The following is a 17530-nucleotide window of genomic DNA, read 5'->3' on the forward strand; positions in this document are numbered from 1 at the left end:
TGTATGGAAGGAGAGGTTGGGGAAGTATTAGATGGGAGCAAAGGTGAGGAGATAGTAGCAGTAGGAATGGATATTGAGCTGACGGGGGAGTTTGATATAGAAGTTTGAATAAGTAGGAAATGTGAATATAAGTGTGAAGACTGGTTTGTTGGTGTGAAAGGATGAGATGATTTGAAATGAAATTCATGTTCATGAAATACGACATGCCTTGAGATGTGGATTTGGTTAGTTGTAGTGTTGAGGTAGCGATAACCCTTGTGAGATGAAGACTATCCTACAAATATGCAGGCGTGAGTGCGAGGTGATAATTTGTTAGGTGCATAAGGCCAAAGCCATGGATAATATAAGCAGCCAAAAGTGCGAAGATGCTTGTAGTTAGGCAGTGTTCCATGAAGTTTTTGATAAGGAATTTGAAGTGATATGGATTTTGAAGGTAAGAGATTTATAAGATAATTGGACATGGTAATGGCTTCAGCCCAAAAAGAGATGGGAAGACCCGATGCATGAAGTGGGTACGAGAGGTGTCAAGCAGATGACGATGCTTATGTTCCGCAATTCCATTTGGTCAGGTGTATGGGGGCAGCTAATTTGGTGAACAATACCTTGAGATAGAAGGAATTCTTTGAATATATTGCTGGTGTATTCACCACCTCCATCGGAGCGAAAAGTTTGAGGCATCGTATGAAACTTGTTTTTAAAATGTAAGCAAAGATTTTTAAAATGATTAAAGGTTTCTTGTTTGGTACGTATAAGATACAACCAACAGAATATAGTAAAGTCATCAATGGAGATTGCATAAAATCTATATTCATTTAAAGATTGTTGTGGAGCAAGACCCCAAACATCTGAATGTATAATTTGAAACGGTCGAGAGGAAACATAAATGCTTTTATTAAATGGTAATTTGTGACTTTTAGCCACACTTACAAGATATGAAAACAGGGGAAGAGAAAGGGATACACAAATCTTGAATGTAAAAAAGCTAAAGAAGACAAAATTTGGTGATGAGGATGACCTAACTGAGAGTGTCAGACATAGGAGGAAGCTATGGTGACTCGGAGAGCTATTTTGGTTGTAGAATCCTTGGTGGAGATTTGATATAGGCCGTCACGAATGACTACGAAGAAGCAGACGATTGGCCTGAAGATCCTTAATGACATCATTGAAAGAAATGCACACTTGATTATCACTAGTTAATTTGGAGATATAAAGAAGATTATGTTCTAAAAAAGGATCATGTAAAAGATTACATAGATATAGCTTACGAGCCGAAACGGGGTAGAGGGACAATGACTTGCCCAGTGTTTTTGGATCGGAATGGTTTAGCCGTTAGCTATGTAAACTGAGTCTGCATAAGTATAGGAGGATGATTAATGTAGGTTAGCAAGATCGTGGGTGAGATGGGTAGAGGCCCTTGAATAAAGAATCCAATCATTAGAAGGTGCGGAAGGTTGTTGAGTAAACACGACACGAGGTGTCCAAGAAGTTGTCGGCACATATTTTAGGTTTCATCTGTGCCAGCAATTGAGAGCGAAATGTCCTATTTTTGTACAGAGTTGACAAATTGGGCGTGTGGTATTAGTGTTTGACTATTTTTAAGAGGGTGTTTGTCCAAACGGGCGGGAGGTGAAGTTTCACGGGAGGGGGAGGGGTCGAGATGAGCCACGATTTCTGGTGTTGGTTGTTTGTTTCAAATATAAGGCAGTTTGATCGGAGGTGGGATTGGAGTCTTTGAGGTGTTCGTTGCGTATGTTGATCCCCTCGCTGCAAAGAAGGGAGTAAAGAACATCAAGATAGATTGGATGCATCAATGTTCTGATAGCGATCTTGAATGAGTTGTATGTGGAGGGGAGACCATTGAGGATGTAGATGATAGTGTCTTCAGTATTGATCTTGGAACCAACTGCGGAGATATGATCGACGATGGTTTTGATTTGAGCTAAATATTGCTGCATAGAGCAATCTTTCATTTGAACGTTGTGAAGTCCGCGTTTGAGTTGGATCACCCTATAGAGATTTGTAGGTTGTAACTAGCATTCAAGAATTGCCCAAATTTCTTGAGTAGTGGAGAGGAACTGAACGCATGGGAGGATTGAAGGTGAGATAGTGAAAAGAAGTGCAGAAACTAGATTTATGTTGTTCAAGTGCCAAAGATTGTAGTTAGATTTGGACGGATCAGTGGGTGCCGAGGTTGTGTCGGTTAGATGTCCGGCAAAATCGTTCGTAGTGAAGTGTTGAAGGAGTTGGAGGCGCCAAATGGTGTAGGTGTCCTCCGTGAGCTGAGTGGGAATTAAATTCTTGAGATTTGAGATCAAGAACTTGAGTGGAGCCGGCACAGTGAACTCAGAGAGAGAGGTGGAGAGATCGGAAGTAGGTAGGTGGGAAGTCGTTGAGCTATGGTTCGCTATTTTGCTAGTGAGGAGTTCTGCACTTCTTGGTATGTTGAATGACAACAGATCGACTGAAAACCCTACAATTGAGAAAGGAGCTAAGGGCTATATACAATTCTTGATGGTTGACAGCGTCCAATGAATTTGATGCGAATTGGTAGACAATCAGATATTTGAAGCCGGTGACGGATTGCTGCGAAGAGATGACGAAACCGGTAACGGAGAGGGAAAGAGGCTGAGAGTCCGCTTGAAGATCTTGAATATCTTCTAGAGATCACTTCTTCTGGAACGGAGACTCTCTAAATCAGTAGAGCTATGTTGATTTTGATAAATAGAGAAAGAAGCAGGGAGTAGAGAGATCAAAGCGGACCAGAGTTTCTGGTCTTCTTGATTTCGATTTGGCAGGGGAAGGTTAAGAGAGAGAACATGCTCTGATATCATGAAAGGTAACAACAAAGGAACAAGATAGAGAAAGAGGTAGACAAAAAATGTAAATAATGTATTAATTGTATCCGATACAGAGCTAAGGTATATATAGAAAATGAAACAACTAATAGTTACATAGAACCAATGAGAAATTGACACGTGTACATATATGAGCTAACATATACGATGTATGTGTGAGCCTGTCTTAATTGAACTAAATATCTTTAAAAAAAAAAATCATTTCCTTAACATCAATTTGGCATAAACCTACACTCCTCCAAATATGATTGGTCTATTCAATAGTCATCCATCTTCAGCATGTGCTCATCCTAAAGATACTCAGCTAAGCTTCTTAGCCATAGCCTCCTTTAATTTATGGCCGTATTTGCAATTTTTCTCCTTTATCAAATTGCTCAAACTGAAAAGCTACTTGGAAAATATCAATGGTTAGATCTGCAATAATTTTTTTTTTAAATTTAGAATTGCACTAACTTTTTATATAAATTTTAATTTGAAATTAATTATATATATATATAAATATTCTGATTCAAGTTAGATAGGATTAGTTTAAAAAGCATTAAATTTATTTTTGCTAATTTCAATATGAATTTAACAAAAATTTATATTCTGATACATATTTTCTTTTTAAATAAATTTATGTCCTATAAATGGATCCCTATTCTACATATAAAATGACCATGAATTAGGAAGAGCTTATATGTTTGAATAAAGTCAAATACTTGTTCGACTATGAGCGTTTAAAATTGTCAACTTCACTAGATTGTTGTCACCTAACAGTCTTTACATGTTTGATTTTGTTTGACAACTATCACTCGATCACCACGATCTGATTGTCGTCGCTCAACCTCCATTGCCTAACCATTGCCGCTCGATGACCACTTCCTAAGAGCATCTCCAACCAAAAATCTCATTTTTCACTCCAAAATGTCATGAAACTGCAAAATGCTATGATTCATCTCGAAACGAACTCCATTTTTCACCCTTTTGCAGGTAACGGTCGCCTCTTCTTTCCCGCGGCAAGTTCGATAGAGAGGTAAAAATGGATGAGATGAACAGTGCAACGCCAATATTGGCGTCCCATAGTTCACCCGCAGCCAAATAACGGAAATTTTCCTGTTCAGCTAGAGCTGGACAGGGACGTCATTCAAGCGTTTAGAGTTTGGTTGGAGATGCCCTAACCATCATTGTCTGATAGTCATCCCACAATATTGCATTTCGAGCATCATCATCAACCGTTAGTGTCTAACAATCATTATCCGATTGTCATTGCCCAATTGTTATCACCCGCCATCGTAGCTCGATCGTCATCTAATCATCGCCTAGCCACCGCCATCACCCTCTACATTTCCAATGGCATAATCCGCCACAGTCGGAGGAGACAACTCCCATTTTTTCTACTTTTCATCCTATCTTCTTCGATTGAGAGAAAACATAGAATTCACTTTAGCTATAGTGGCTTTGGGATTCAAAAAGTTTAACATGATCAAATATGGCCTTTGGCATGAAGTAACCATTTCAGAGCAGTGAGAAGATACTAACCGTTACTTACATTTGATTTCAAAGGTTCATTATTAAATTGTCTCATCATGAAAGTTTCAATTAATGCAAAAAAACGGCTGAATTGAATGTAGCAGGGCCCGAATTGGGCAATAATGCAGGTCGGCCCAGCCGGGACTGGACCATCTGGGCCAACTGGGCTAGCCCCACTTTCACGAGGAATAGAAAGAAGACATAATAATTTATATCAAGAAAAAGAAAAAAAAAATGTTTGAGTATTCTATTATAATTTATATCAAGATGATTTTAAAAAATATTAAATTTATTTTAAAAGTAGTATTATAAATGAGGACTTTATGTTTCACTAATCTAAAAATAATATAGGCTTTATTTGGGACGACTTTTTTGTTGTTTCTTAAATTAGCTTTTTAATACAAAATTTTAATTTTTTTTATTAAAAAACTGTTTTAAAAAGCAATAAAAAAGTCGTCCAAAACAAAATCTTAGTCTTCGTTTGGGACAGTTTTCTTAAAACTTTTTTATACAAATTTTTTTGAAAGTAAAAAAAAAAAAAAAAACAGTGACCGAAAGCTATCCCAAATAAGACATTAATAGCTTTACAGCTCATTCTAATATAAAATATATTAGAATATCTTGTATAAAATTTTTTTTCCAGCGTAATGAGTTAGCTGTTTCCACAGCCTCTTCCATTACCCTTCTTAGTGACATCAAGCTCTCATAAACTAGAATTCTTCACGTAAAATCTAGCCGCTCTAGCTTCGTGCTTGTGATCCTATCAAGCCTTTTTCGATAAAGAAAAGTGAGACAGGCAAAACACTCGATTTCATTTGGGACGGCTTTCTTAATGCTTCATGAAGCAATTTTTAGCATAAAATTTTTTATTTTTGAACTATAAAGCTGCTTTAAGAAGAAATAAGAAAGCCGTCCGAAACAAAGTCTTAGTTATTCTAATTGCACTTTGATATTATCTTCACAGGCACTGCGACAACATTTCTAATTTTTTTAGAGAAAAATTTAAAAGGCCTAGCCGAATTTTATTATTATTATCAAAATAATTACAAAAATTTCGAGATCAAATCCTACTTGGGAGATCAAATTCTAAACCCTAAACCCTAGTGTTGCAAGAATATCCAAGAGTGAACACAAGACACATAATTATCTCAAGTAAACTATGAAAGAATTCTAGCTAGTTCATTTTGAATGTTTGAGAGTACATGCTTTACTTCACAAAAAAGTTATTAGCTTTTAATATGAAGCCTAAATCTCTTAGAATTACACTCCTTCCAAATATTGTAAACCAAGCATAGAATTGTTAAGTAAAAGCCATTTTTAACATCAATCGAAAATGCAATTGTTGCCATAGATAAAACCCAATACTTCATCTATTTTAAACATCAACAATAAGAAAGAAAGAAATGACATGAGGTTGCATTATAACTAAAATAAAATATCACATTTGAAAAACATATGAACAATGCTATCCGAGTAATACAATAAAGGCCACACAAAAGGGGAAAGATAAATATCTCCTGATTAGAGAATAAACCGTTTTCAAGCCATCCTTCAATGCAAGCTGGTCGTAGAACGGAAAATGTAAAGAATGACTTTTGTGCCAAAGATGTTTTTACCAAGGAAATGATGCAAAAATGGAGTAAATGGAGAGAAAAAAAGTTTTAAAAAGGAATTTCTTTATTATAAATGGTCTTAGTGGGCTTTTTTGGTAGCTTATATTGATTATATGATATTCTTCGATTCCTTCTGAAAACTTATTAGTTAAAACTCAGAATGGGCTTTCAAAAAGCTGAATTAAATGGGCCGTATGGGACAAATATTGTATGCATCTTAGTGGCCCATTTCATATATGAAGAGGTGCAATATAAAGATGCAGATGTGCATTTTAATGATACATACCATATATTTATGGTATATTTACTCCTACATAAGCAAAAAGAAATCCAAAATTTGTTATGAAGCTCGTGAAGTGATTTTAGAGTAGAAAAAAAAAAATCATAAGAATATTATTTCTATTTAATTTTATTATTATTATTATTTTTTGTGATCATCAAATTTTTTTTATTTTAAGAATATTCAAATCTTTTTAAACCCACTTATTGAATTGCTTTGATCTAATATGATTTTCAATGTTTAAGATCAATAATTTAAATAAAGTTTTGATTTTTTTTTTAATGGAAGGTCTAGAGTAATAATTACTTATATAAGTAAGAGAAAAAAATTGAGTCATGATATGTTAACTAATATGAATCTTAAATTTATTAATTTTATTTTAATTTTTTCAGTCATGATATGTTAACAGATAAACAAAGCGCTCGATGGAACGGAGCTGACCTCGTGCCGCGTGTGCTCAACGGAACGAAGCAGGAATTAGAAACACGGGCAGAGATTAGAAACACGGACGGGAAAATCAGACGAGTCAATCTCTAACCGCTCAACCAGCCGACCTGCAGTGCGGCTTGTCAAGCTCGAGCTCAAGTTTGAACCGATGTTCTGACTAACAAGCCGAGTTGGCTAAAGTGGCTGCTTTTCTCGACTCGTTACTACCCTAGACCCGCTAAAGGACGGGATATATAAAAGCCCAAGCAAGCTTTCTAGACAATAAACCAAGCACGTAGACGTATGTTGTCGTAAGGCCCACTGTTTTAATTTTTACCGAATGGACGACGCACAGCCCGTCGTCCATTTCGATCTTTGGGCCCAACTCTGCTGACAAAATTCACTGTTGTGACGAGGGCCCATTAATTAGTCTATGTCTTTCACGTCGCAATTTGTAGGTTTATTTGGTAATGTCGGCATCTAACTTTTAAAATCATGATTTTGTTTGTATAAAAATATGGAAATTTTCTTCATTTTGTTTTATCCTCCTAAAATATTCAAATTTAGTTTTGCTACAAAATATCAAAATTATCCTAATTATGAATGTCTTTTAAGTTATGAAAGAATTTTCAATAAATTATTTTTGGAAAAATTTCAATTAAAATTTAAATAAAACCTTTTAATTTGATTGATAAACAAATTACAATGTGAATTCACCAATTTTATAATTGGATAAATATTGGTGATAATATCCATATTATAAAATTTAATTAAATTTGTTAAATTTTATTAAATATGAATTAAATGACTTTTAATTAATCCCTATGCATTAGCATTATAGTGACATAACTTTTTCTATAAATTGATAAGGGGAAGAGAGACCAAGGTTTTGTCGAACAGCTTTTTTAATGATTTTTTATTCAATTTTTCAATACATAATTTTATTGAATTAGAAAATTTTATATTAAAAAGTTATTTTAAATAACAACGAGAAATCATTCCGAAGCAAAACCCTAATATTCTCTGAAAAGTTTTCTAACTTTGTAATTTGTAATAAGAATGACAAGCAATTGTTCGCTCATTCACAGTAGATATAGGGTGAGAAAAATAAATTATTTAAAATTATCGAGATATTGATAAAATGATTAGAAAGAAATAAGGTTACTTTGTTGCCAATCGTATTTTTTTTTTTTTTTAGCAATTTGATGAATGAAAGTAGATGAATATTAGTTCAAAAAATATACGTAAAAAATATATCGATTTTCTTAAATGTTGGGCGATGCTATAAGTAGAAAATAGATTTGTGAAAGGAGATTCCTTCCTTCAAGTTCGAATTTATATTTCATATAGTTCTCATAATTGATCAAATATTCATTTTGTTTATTTTAATGAAGAAATATGCATAAAAGTTTATTTTGAATGAAATTACGCTTAGCGAGGGACAACCTCTTATATTCTCAAAATGCTCATTGGATTCTAAATAATTCAAGATTGGTTCAAACTACTTCGAAATCCAATATAATTCAAATAAGGTTCAAACTTGTAGGATGGCATTGTGAAACCAATAACATATATGATAGAACTCGTGGCGAAGGTATCATGAGATCGATGGCTAGTGCAAATGAGGAGTTCATGGGGAAGGCATTGTGGGTCTGACATAGTGAGAAGGAGAAGAAGACTCCACCTTGAAAGTATCGCGGGACAAACAGAATATAAATTTGAGAAGGACTTTGCGAGAAATGCAACGTACAAGTAAAAATATTTACAATGGAGCATACTGAAGATTCCATTGAGGGATCAATGGTGTGTGAGAAGAGGAAGTCGTAGAGAAGACATCGTTGATTGGTTGTGTGTGAAGGAGAAGAGGAATTCATGAGGAAGGCATCACATGATTGACGATGAGTGAAGAAGAAAATGATTTTGTAAAGGAAAAGATGACTTTGGTATAATGTGTTGGAGAATGATGAAAATATTGTTCAAATATTGAGTGTGAGTCTGTGACAGACTTCCACTTAGAAATTTACAAATATATGTGGGAGTATGTTATTCCAAAATGAATTTTCAAATATATTTCTCTAAGAAAATTAATAGAAAATATTTAGTTAAGTGTGCCAATAAATAACACTATCAGATATCACGCCGTGTGCCAAACCCGAAAAATTCAAATTTGTGTTGATCTAATTATTCTTTCGGTTGGGTTAAGGTTAACAATTTTGACCCTATTAACCTTAAAGTCAATTTTGAATTTGCTCAAAAATACAAATTGACTCAAATTTTACATGATTATTATTCGAGTTATAGTTTAAAGAGTCAGGTTTGTATTAAATAGGTCTTGTTTGAGTCAAATTTATTGTATTTTATTGATCCAAAAATACTTCATGATCTATATAATAAATAGGTAAAACATGTCATATTTGGGTTAGTCAAGTTCGGGTCTAATTGGGTTCAGACCGAACAATTTAAAGAGTCTAATAAACAGGCTCAATTCAGGTCAAATATATTCAAGTTTGTCAAATTTGGTAATACTCAAACTCTATTCGTCAACCCAAATTAAATCCTTAATTTAACAAATTAAGTCTTTATTTGAAAATATTTTTTATTGCTTTTGAAAATAGAATTATAACTTTTCTACTAACATTTTATTTTAAAAAATAATAAAAATTCATTCCAAATGAAACCTAAGTATAGTACCAAGATAGATATAATTATTTTTTTCCTATTCAAAATATAATATTTAAATAATTTAATAAATAAAATATGGAGTGGGTAGGAGCAACTAGCCAAGATGTAAGGAGCATCTCTAAGTAAAAAAGAATCATTGATCTGATCTGACAAATTTCTGCAACAGCAATTTCACAATAAATTTTGCAAATTATTTAGATAAATATAATATATTTTTAAATCCTTAATATCTCATCATTAAATTCTTAAGAAATAAGTATTTTAACTGTTAACTATAAAATGAATAAATAAATATAATTAAATAACTCTTCCACTCCCTTATAGAGCAAGTTGCCGCTCAGCGGAAACCCTCCGTATTTCATATATAAATCCCTAGGTCGAAACACTCTGCTCATCTCACTTCCTCCACCACAACAATGGCCGCCACATCATCCACACTTCTCCTCTTCTTCTTCCTCCTCCAAACCCTAACCCTGGGATCCGGTACTGTCGCTGTATATAAGAAGACCTACATATTCCGCATCAACCATCTGATGAAGCCTTCCATCTTCCCTACCCACGAGCACTGGTACACCTCTCCATCTTTCGGTGTATCCACTCTACACATTTACTCAACCGTTTTCCATGGCTTCTCCGCCTCCCTCACTGCCGAACGCGCTGCCGCGCTCGGCAATCACCCGGCCGTCCTCGCTGTCTTTCAAGACCGCCTCCGTTATGTCCACACCACTCGATCTCCCCAATTCCTGGGCCTGCGGAACAAGCAAGGCCTTTGGTCCGATTCCGACTACGGTGCGGAAGTTATCGTCGGCATCCTCGACACCGGCGTTTGGCCCGAGCGCCGATCCTTCTCGGACCGCAATATTGGCCCCGTTCCCTCCAGATGGCGCGGCACCTGCGAGACTGGAGAGAATTTCCCCGGCTCGATCTGTAACCGCAAGCTTGTTGGCGCTCGATTCTTCTCTCGCGGCCATGATGCCTCCGCTGATGCAGCTGGTGGTATTGGCGGGATAAACGAAACTGTTGAGTTCAGATCTCCACGGGACGCCGATGGCCATGGAACCCACACTGCTTCAACGGCCGCAGGCCGCCATGTTTTCGGGGCGAGTCTTTCTGGGTATGCCTCCGGCATCGCGAAGGGTGTCGCCCCAAAGGCTCGCGTCGCTGTTTATAAGGTGTGCTGGAAGGGCTCCGGCTGTTTGGATTCCGACATTCTCGCCGGATTCGACAGCGCTGTGGCTGATGGCGTTGATGTGATCTCTATCTCTATTGGTGGTGGCGATGGAATCTCTGCACCTTACTACCTCGACCCTATTGCCGTCGGCGCATTCGGCGCTGTCTCAAAGGGTGTCTTTGTCGCATCATCCGCCGGTAATGACGGCCCTACCGCCATGTCTGTCACTAACCTCGCTCCCTGGCTCACCACTGTAGGCGCTGGGACAATCGATCGGACTTTCCCCGCCGACATCGTTCTTGGCGACGGCCGTCGGCTCTCCGGCGTTTCCCTTTACTCCGGTCCGGCCATCGACGGTCAAATGTACCCATTAGTCTACCCAGGCAAATCCGGCGGCCTTCCAGCTTCCCTCTGCATGGAGAACTCCCTTGATCCGAAGCTCGTGAAGGGGACAATCGTCGTCTGTGATCGTGGAAGTAGCCCGCGAGTTGCGAAAGGCCTCGTCGTGAAAAACGCTGGCGGCGTCGGAATGATACTCGCGAATGGCATATCCAATGGCGAAGGACTTGTCGGCGACGCCCACGTTCTCCCCGCCTGTGCAGTCGGCTCCGACGAAGGCGACTCCGTGAAATCCTACATTACCGCGAACGCTAACCCTACTGCTACGCTCGCTTTCCGTGGAACCATTATCGGAGTGAAGCCCGCCCCCGTCGTCGCCTCCTTCTCCGGCCGCGGACCTAACGGTCTCACGCCAGAGGTTCTCAAGCCGGACCTTATCGCTCCGGGAGTTAACATCCTCGCCGCCTGGACTGATGCCGTTGGCCCCACCGGACTAGACTCCGATCACCGGAAAACCGAGTTCAACATTCTCTCCGGGACTTCCATGGCATGCCCTCACGTCAGCGGCGCAGCCGCGCTGCTCAAATCGGCGCATCCTTCATGGAGCCCGGCTGCCATCCGATCGGCGATGATGACGTCGTCCAATCTAGTGGACAACACTCTTCAGCCGGTGACCGACGAGGGCACTGGCGAACCGGTTACGCCACTGGACATCGGCGCCGGTCATCTTAATCTTTACAAAGCCATGGACCCGGGACTGGTGTACGATATGGGCTACGCCGATTACGTCACCTTCCTTTGCGCCTTGGAGTACGAACCCAAAATGATTCAGATCATCACTCACTCGCCGGTGACGTGCCCGGCCAAGCGTCCACAGCCGGAAAACCTTAATTACCCGTCGATCATGGTTGTTTTCGAAGGCGCGGCTTCTGTGAACCAGAGCAAGACGGTCGTGAGGACGGTGACGAACGTGGAGGCGGCGGGGTCTGGAGTTTATAAGGCGAAGGTGTCCATGGTTAGTGGTAAGGGGTTAGCCGTAAGTGTGAAGCCAGGAAAGCTGGTTTTCTCGCCGGCGGTGAACAAGCAGAGCTTCGCCGTGACTGTCACCGTGACGGCGGTAACGGCTGCTGGTGATCCGGGTTCCGCCCCCGCAGCCGACTACGGATATTTAACGTGGTCTGATGGGACGCACGAGGTCCGTAGCCCTATCGTGGTGTCGAGGATCCAGCCGTTGTGATCGTTAAATATACAGTGTTGGCCGTGAGAGACAGCAGAAATATGTGTAATTAAAGGTTTTTTTTTCTTCTCGTGTTCTTATTTGTAGCAGTTTTAATGTTTTTGGCTATATGCGATGTGTTATAGGCGAAATGTCACGTGCTAGCCATGTGACTAATTGGGTAGCAAAGATCCGAACTCATCAATCAGAACTAATTCAGTGGGGGGCATGAACTTTATGCTTTGTACGAAAATGCATAATTGTAATTTGGGAAGTAATGTGGGGTTAAATGGTTAATGATGAAGCTATTGTTAATAACTTTTCATTACAGCCGCTGCTTTATTATTATTATTATTATTATTATTTATATTGTTTAGTGGAAATCAATTGAGCTTATTGGGAGCTGCATTATATGGCTGATTTTTGGAAAGCGTTTGGGTGAATGTTGTCCATTGGAAGATTCTGGCACTGAGTGAGGCCATTAAATGGGGAGATATGAGAGATTCGGGACTGTTGATGATGGATACACTATGATTACAGTGCTTGTTAATTTTCGGGTCAGATTTTGATCCAATTCTAATTTGATGCGACTTCAAAACACTCGCGACTCAAATCCGTTCATGTTTGTGAAACTGTTCATAATCTTCGATCGAATCGGAACCGCTTTAAACCTAACCCGACTCGATATGACTTGCCTACTAGATGGAGCTGATGAAGCTGTGAGCGCGAGGCCATGGGTATGAGCATAGTATGAGGGGTCGAGGGCAGGTGTGAGCGCACCTCTAGTGTGGGTGCGATTGTGCGAGGATGGGGGCAATTTTGAGGTTGAGAGCGCAAAGCAAGTGCAACTTTGCGAGCGAGAGCGCTGCTGCGTAGGTGTGAGTGGCAAGTGCAACACAAGCGTGACGGGTAAGGTCTCAAGGCGGATAGGATGCATGTCAAACAAGTTTTATTGTGGGTTTATGTGTTTACTCGAATCCTACTTGATATAATAATTGGGTCGAAAACTTAAACTTGAACCCGGTCGATTTGTTAAACCAGGCAATTTGAACATAAAATTTGCATGTCGTTTTATATATTGACAACTCTATCCCTTGTTAATAGGGTTGTAAATAAGTTAGTATTATTCTACTAATCAAATAAATGTAGTTTATAAAATAATAAAATTGAAGTTGTTTATCAAGTCAAATAAAATCAAGCACTAATAACCATGGTGTTGTATTAGATGTGAATTAGGTGCCCAATGTTTTAAGATTGTCTTGCTTAAAAATCAGAGAAAAACTTGAAAAAAAAAAAATCATCATTGTTGGTGTGCTGTTGCGGGTCAGAGTATACGCTACAGTAGACTAGAAGAATAAAGCTGTCTTAGCAATGTATGTATATCTGGCATACCAACAATAATGTTTAATTTAAAATATATAGAATGCATTATGTGATAGGTGGTGGAAAAATCAAGTGGCATTAGAGCTACTTTTTAAGAGATTTCTTATGTTTTTGCTTGGTCACACTCATCTGAGAAGGAGATATTACAGTCAAAAAATCCAGCATGAGTTCTAACCATCTAAAGTAAAATCTATTCACCCTTTTTTTAATAAAATCTTACAAATCTCTTTCAAGATCTCTATCTTTGTGTTTTTCTCTTATAAAAGTTTTTTTAATGAGAGTTTAAGTGAATCTAATTGCAATTTCACACATAATCATCAAGATATCATATGCGAGACCTTTTAATTAGAAGCTTAAACTCTCTAATAATGGGTAAAGTGCAATACAAAATCTTTTTTAAGCTTTAAAAATCTAATGTTAAACTTTAAAAATCTTTAAGGCTTCATTTGGAGCAATATTTGGCCACTATTTTTTCGTTTTTTTTAAGAAATTTTTTTTCTAGAAAATTATCGTAAAAAATAGTAATAAAATTATCCCATATAAAAATAAATCTTAATTTTCTTTTATTTAATCATGACATATAAATGCACTCTAATCTCTTATGAATTATTTTCATAAAAGCCCAAATTATTTCGAAAATCAATCATTTCCATTACAATTAATAATGTCAAAATTATTGTACAAGACAGCTGACGAAGAGAATTTATAATCAGTAGATAAATAAATATTTTAAATTAATGTTGCTTATAATGACTAACAATGCTTTTAACTATTTCAAATATTTTTTCTCAAAAAAAAAAAGTAAAAGAAGTGCATTTCTTTTATTTAAAAATTCTTTTGAAAAAATAAAAATTAGGCGCGTTTAACTTTTGCTTTATTTTTTTTATTTTACACTTTAATCCATTGTAATTTTTTTTTTAGACATTGAGAAAGAATGGAACTGCGCTTCGATTTTAAGTTTTGAATTCTTTGATTGGAAGAGTAGGCCCCACATCAGTAATTATGCCGTACATTTTATTTATGTTGTGGTGTAGCGATGATATTTCTCTCGCATTCAACTTTTTCACCCATTCAGTAAAAAAAAAAAAGCTATGAAATTATTATATGATAAAAATAATTTTTTTTATTTAGATAATAAATTTATATAGGGTAAGGTCAACAATTGTAATGAGTAGTATATGCTTAATTTAATAAGTTATTATATGTTTAAAATAATAAGTAATTGAGGCTTAGATATTTTCTCCTTGAATTTTTTTTTCAATGTGCGGGCCCATGAGAAGCCACGTTATTGATTTTTATTAATGAATAAATCTATGGAGTTAATAGTCATGAGAGTGTTGATGAATACCGTCTTTATATTTTACATTCATAAACGAATGTTTTATGATCACGAACTTGAACTCAAGCTCAAATTATAGCTCTTTTATTAAAAGAGATTGAATTTGAGTTTGGCGAGGCTTGACTGGTTGGCTGGCTAGTTGGGTTGATTAAAAACATTAAACCCATATTTTTTCTCCGGTTTAATTGATATTAGTGTGGAAGGTGGCCGCAAACTCATAAGTCTTACTAACTCGTTTTTTTCTTCAAATGCCAATAAACCAATCGATGCATACTTCAGCACTCTTCTCATTGATGACTTCTCTATCGAACTCCCAACGCAGCTTCCTCTTTGCTCATCTCATCATTAATTTCTCCAATAAGCTATTGCTATGACTTCTCTACTACTTGTTGATGCGGTGCATCTTAAGCTAGGAGTGTTCACTAGGACACCTTATCTAGTTTGTTATTATTACCTTCTAGAATACTCCTTTTTAGCCTTATAAGTATGAAGTATTGTAGAGGAAGAGGGGGATTGAATGATATATTACACTTTTGAAGCTTAGAGCTTCCCTTCTTCTTCTTCCCTGGAATGGGAAAACCGAAATCCTTCTTGCAGGTTGAGTCTTCCGACGATCCATACATCACTTGTCCTATCAATATGTTCTCTAATGAGCTCCTACCATGACGTCCCCCAATGTAGTTGATGTTGTCCACGCCTTCTCTTGCGAGCCCCAATCAATTCCAACTCCAAATAAGCTTTTGTCATAACTTATCCCAATGTGATCCTGCCTTCTCGACTAAGCTCTGATCCTTCCCCAAGGAATCATCATGATGACTTTAGCTTGAGCTGAAGAATAGAGCTTGCACATGTTATTTTTCTAACTAATCAAGTTTGGGTTCGTCGCATGAGCTTGGCTCAACCCTTCTACCAAAAAAGGGTATCAAATTCTACTTAGGATTTGTTTGAAACGACTGTAATTTTTTTTAAAAATGATTGTAAATCTTTTGTAGGGAATTTTTTTTTTAAAAAAAAGCTACTCTAACACACATCTTTTGAGCACAAAAATTTTAAAAATTCAAATAAAATTATGATTGACATATGAAAAATAATCCCCTAATAAATGCTTATTTACACCCTTAATCAAAACCATCAGCCATAACCAACGATTGATCTAATAAAGGCTAATTAATCAAATAATAACAAATTCAAACTTTATTTAAGAGGACTTTTTATTATTTCTTAAATTTTTTATATCAAAATTCTTTTTTAAAAAGGAATTAAAAAAATAAAAAACCGTCTAAGCCTCAGTCTTTTAATTCTCAAAACGCCCTTTAAAATATTCCGGCAAAATAATAATGCTGCACAAACAATGGTCCAAAAAACACTAAAAATGCGGAGGAAAATAAAAGCAGGATAGCAGGCGGTTAACCCACCGCTCCACTGCATTTGCGCTTGATTCGCGCCATTCCCGCCTTTGAAGGCGACGGGAACGATCCTAGCCGTCCATTTTTGCAGCTATCAGGAGCGGAAACTACGGAATATGAATTGCTTTGCACGAGGAAACATTAAGAGATAGAAAGAGAAACAGGTCCACCAGTTGTCAAACACTGCTACTACTTCGCTCTTGTGGATAAGACTGTCAAAGCTGACTTTTATTCGCCAACGCCCGATTAAAAAAAAAATTGCATCCAACAAATTTTATTTAGATTTTAATCAATTTTTCATTTATATCAATTTAATCTCAAATTCACACATCCTTCTGTACTTTGCCTCGAGCCAAAGTACTTAAATCTCTTAAAAAAAAAAACGAAAGTACTCAAATCTCTAAATTAAAAAAATTATTAAATAAAATTTTGTGTATTTTCTTATTATTATAGAGATTAATATTACACATCTTATTTTGATCTCTTGGTTGAGAACTTAAGCTTCTAACTAAGGCTTCGTTTGGGACGGCTTTTTATTGCTTTCTAAAACGGAGTTTTAGTACAAATTTTTTTTAGAAAGCAATAAAAAAGCTGTCTCAAACGAAGCCTAAATGATCTTGGGTTCAAATTTTTATGTATGCAATGTGTGTGTGAGTTTATCTTAAATGACCTAAATGTCCAAAAAAAAAAGATTAACTTTTAAATTTGGTTAAGAATAAAACTTTATTTGGAAGAGCTTCTCAATTACTTTCAGGGTAAAAAAATAGTAAAAAATAATATATATTTGAAAGATAAGTTTAGATCATTATTTAATTTTTCTACTTTTAAAAATTAATTTTGAAATTATGGTTAAAAATAAGATTTTAAAAACAAAAATATCATAGCTTAAACTGCCTCACATAAAGATTAAAAGTCTATTTGGGATGATTGTAACTTTTTATAGGGTTAATTGTGAAGTCATTTAACTGCTATGATTATAAAAACAATTTTTCACTATAAAAGTTTTTGAAAAGATATTGAGAAAGCAACAACAAAAAATAGTAGCTAACAAAAATTATGACTACTTTATGAAAAATAAAATAATGAAAAAGCTATCTCAAATAGACCTTAAGTCAGACATGGTAAAATTAATTTGAGCAAAAATTCAAAAAAGAAAAAAAATAACCATTATAAAAATTGATTAAAAACAAATATGTATATTCCATAACATATGATATGAACATGATAAACCATATGATTGATAATTATTGCATCCTAAAAAATTTGTGATGGTAGAGAGATATAGAATCTAACTCTTAGCTTTGTACG

At 36.4% G+C, this 17530-nt stretch overlaps 2 protein-coding genes across 2 annotated transcripts in view; both read left to right on the forward strand.

Annotated features, from left to right (window-relative positions):
• The first annotated feature begins 2347 nt into the window (after positions 1-2347).
• Positions 2348-17530, forward strand: part of LOC110104332 (signal peptidase complex catalytic subunit SEC11A) — a 42969-nt gene continuing 27786 nt past the window's right edge. Inside the window, exon 1 of the mRNA XM_020833386.2 lies at positions 2348-2355. The gene's annotated coding sequence lies outside the window, so the exon portion shown is untranslated. The remainder of the gene's footprint in view (positions 2356-17530) is intronic.
• LOC110104309 (subtilisin-like protease SBT1.6) lies at positions 9729-12424 on the forward strand. The gene has a single exon (XM_020833355.2). The coding sequence runs from the start codon at positions 9785-9787 to the stop codon at positions 12113-12115; it is 2331 nt and encodes a 776-aa protein (XP_020689014.1). The 5' UTR covers positions 9729-9784; the 3' UTR covers positions 12116-12424.

Source organism: Dendrobium catenatum, unplaced genomic scaffold, assembly GCF_001605985.2.
Source record: "Dendrobium catenatum unplaced genomic scaffold, ASM160598v2 fragScaff_scaffold_1593, whole genome shotgun sequence".
In the NCBI taxonomy this organism is placed as follows: Eukaryota; Viridiplantae; Streptophyta; class Magnoliopsida; order Asparagales; family Orchidaceae; genus Dendrobium; species Dendrobium catenatum.

Excerpts from the sequence above, each read along its gene's own strand:
- LOC110104309 (XM_020833355.2), top strand. The coding sequence starts at position 9,785 with ATGGCCGCCACATCATCCACACTTCTCCTCTTCTTCTTCCTCCTCCAA.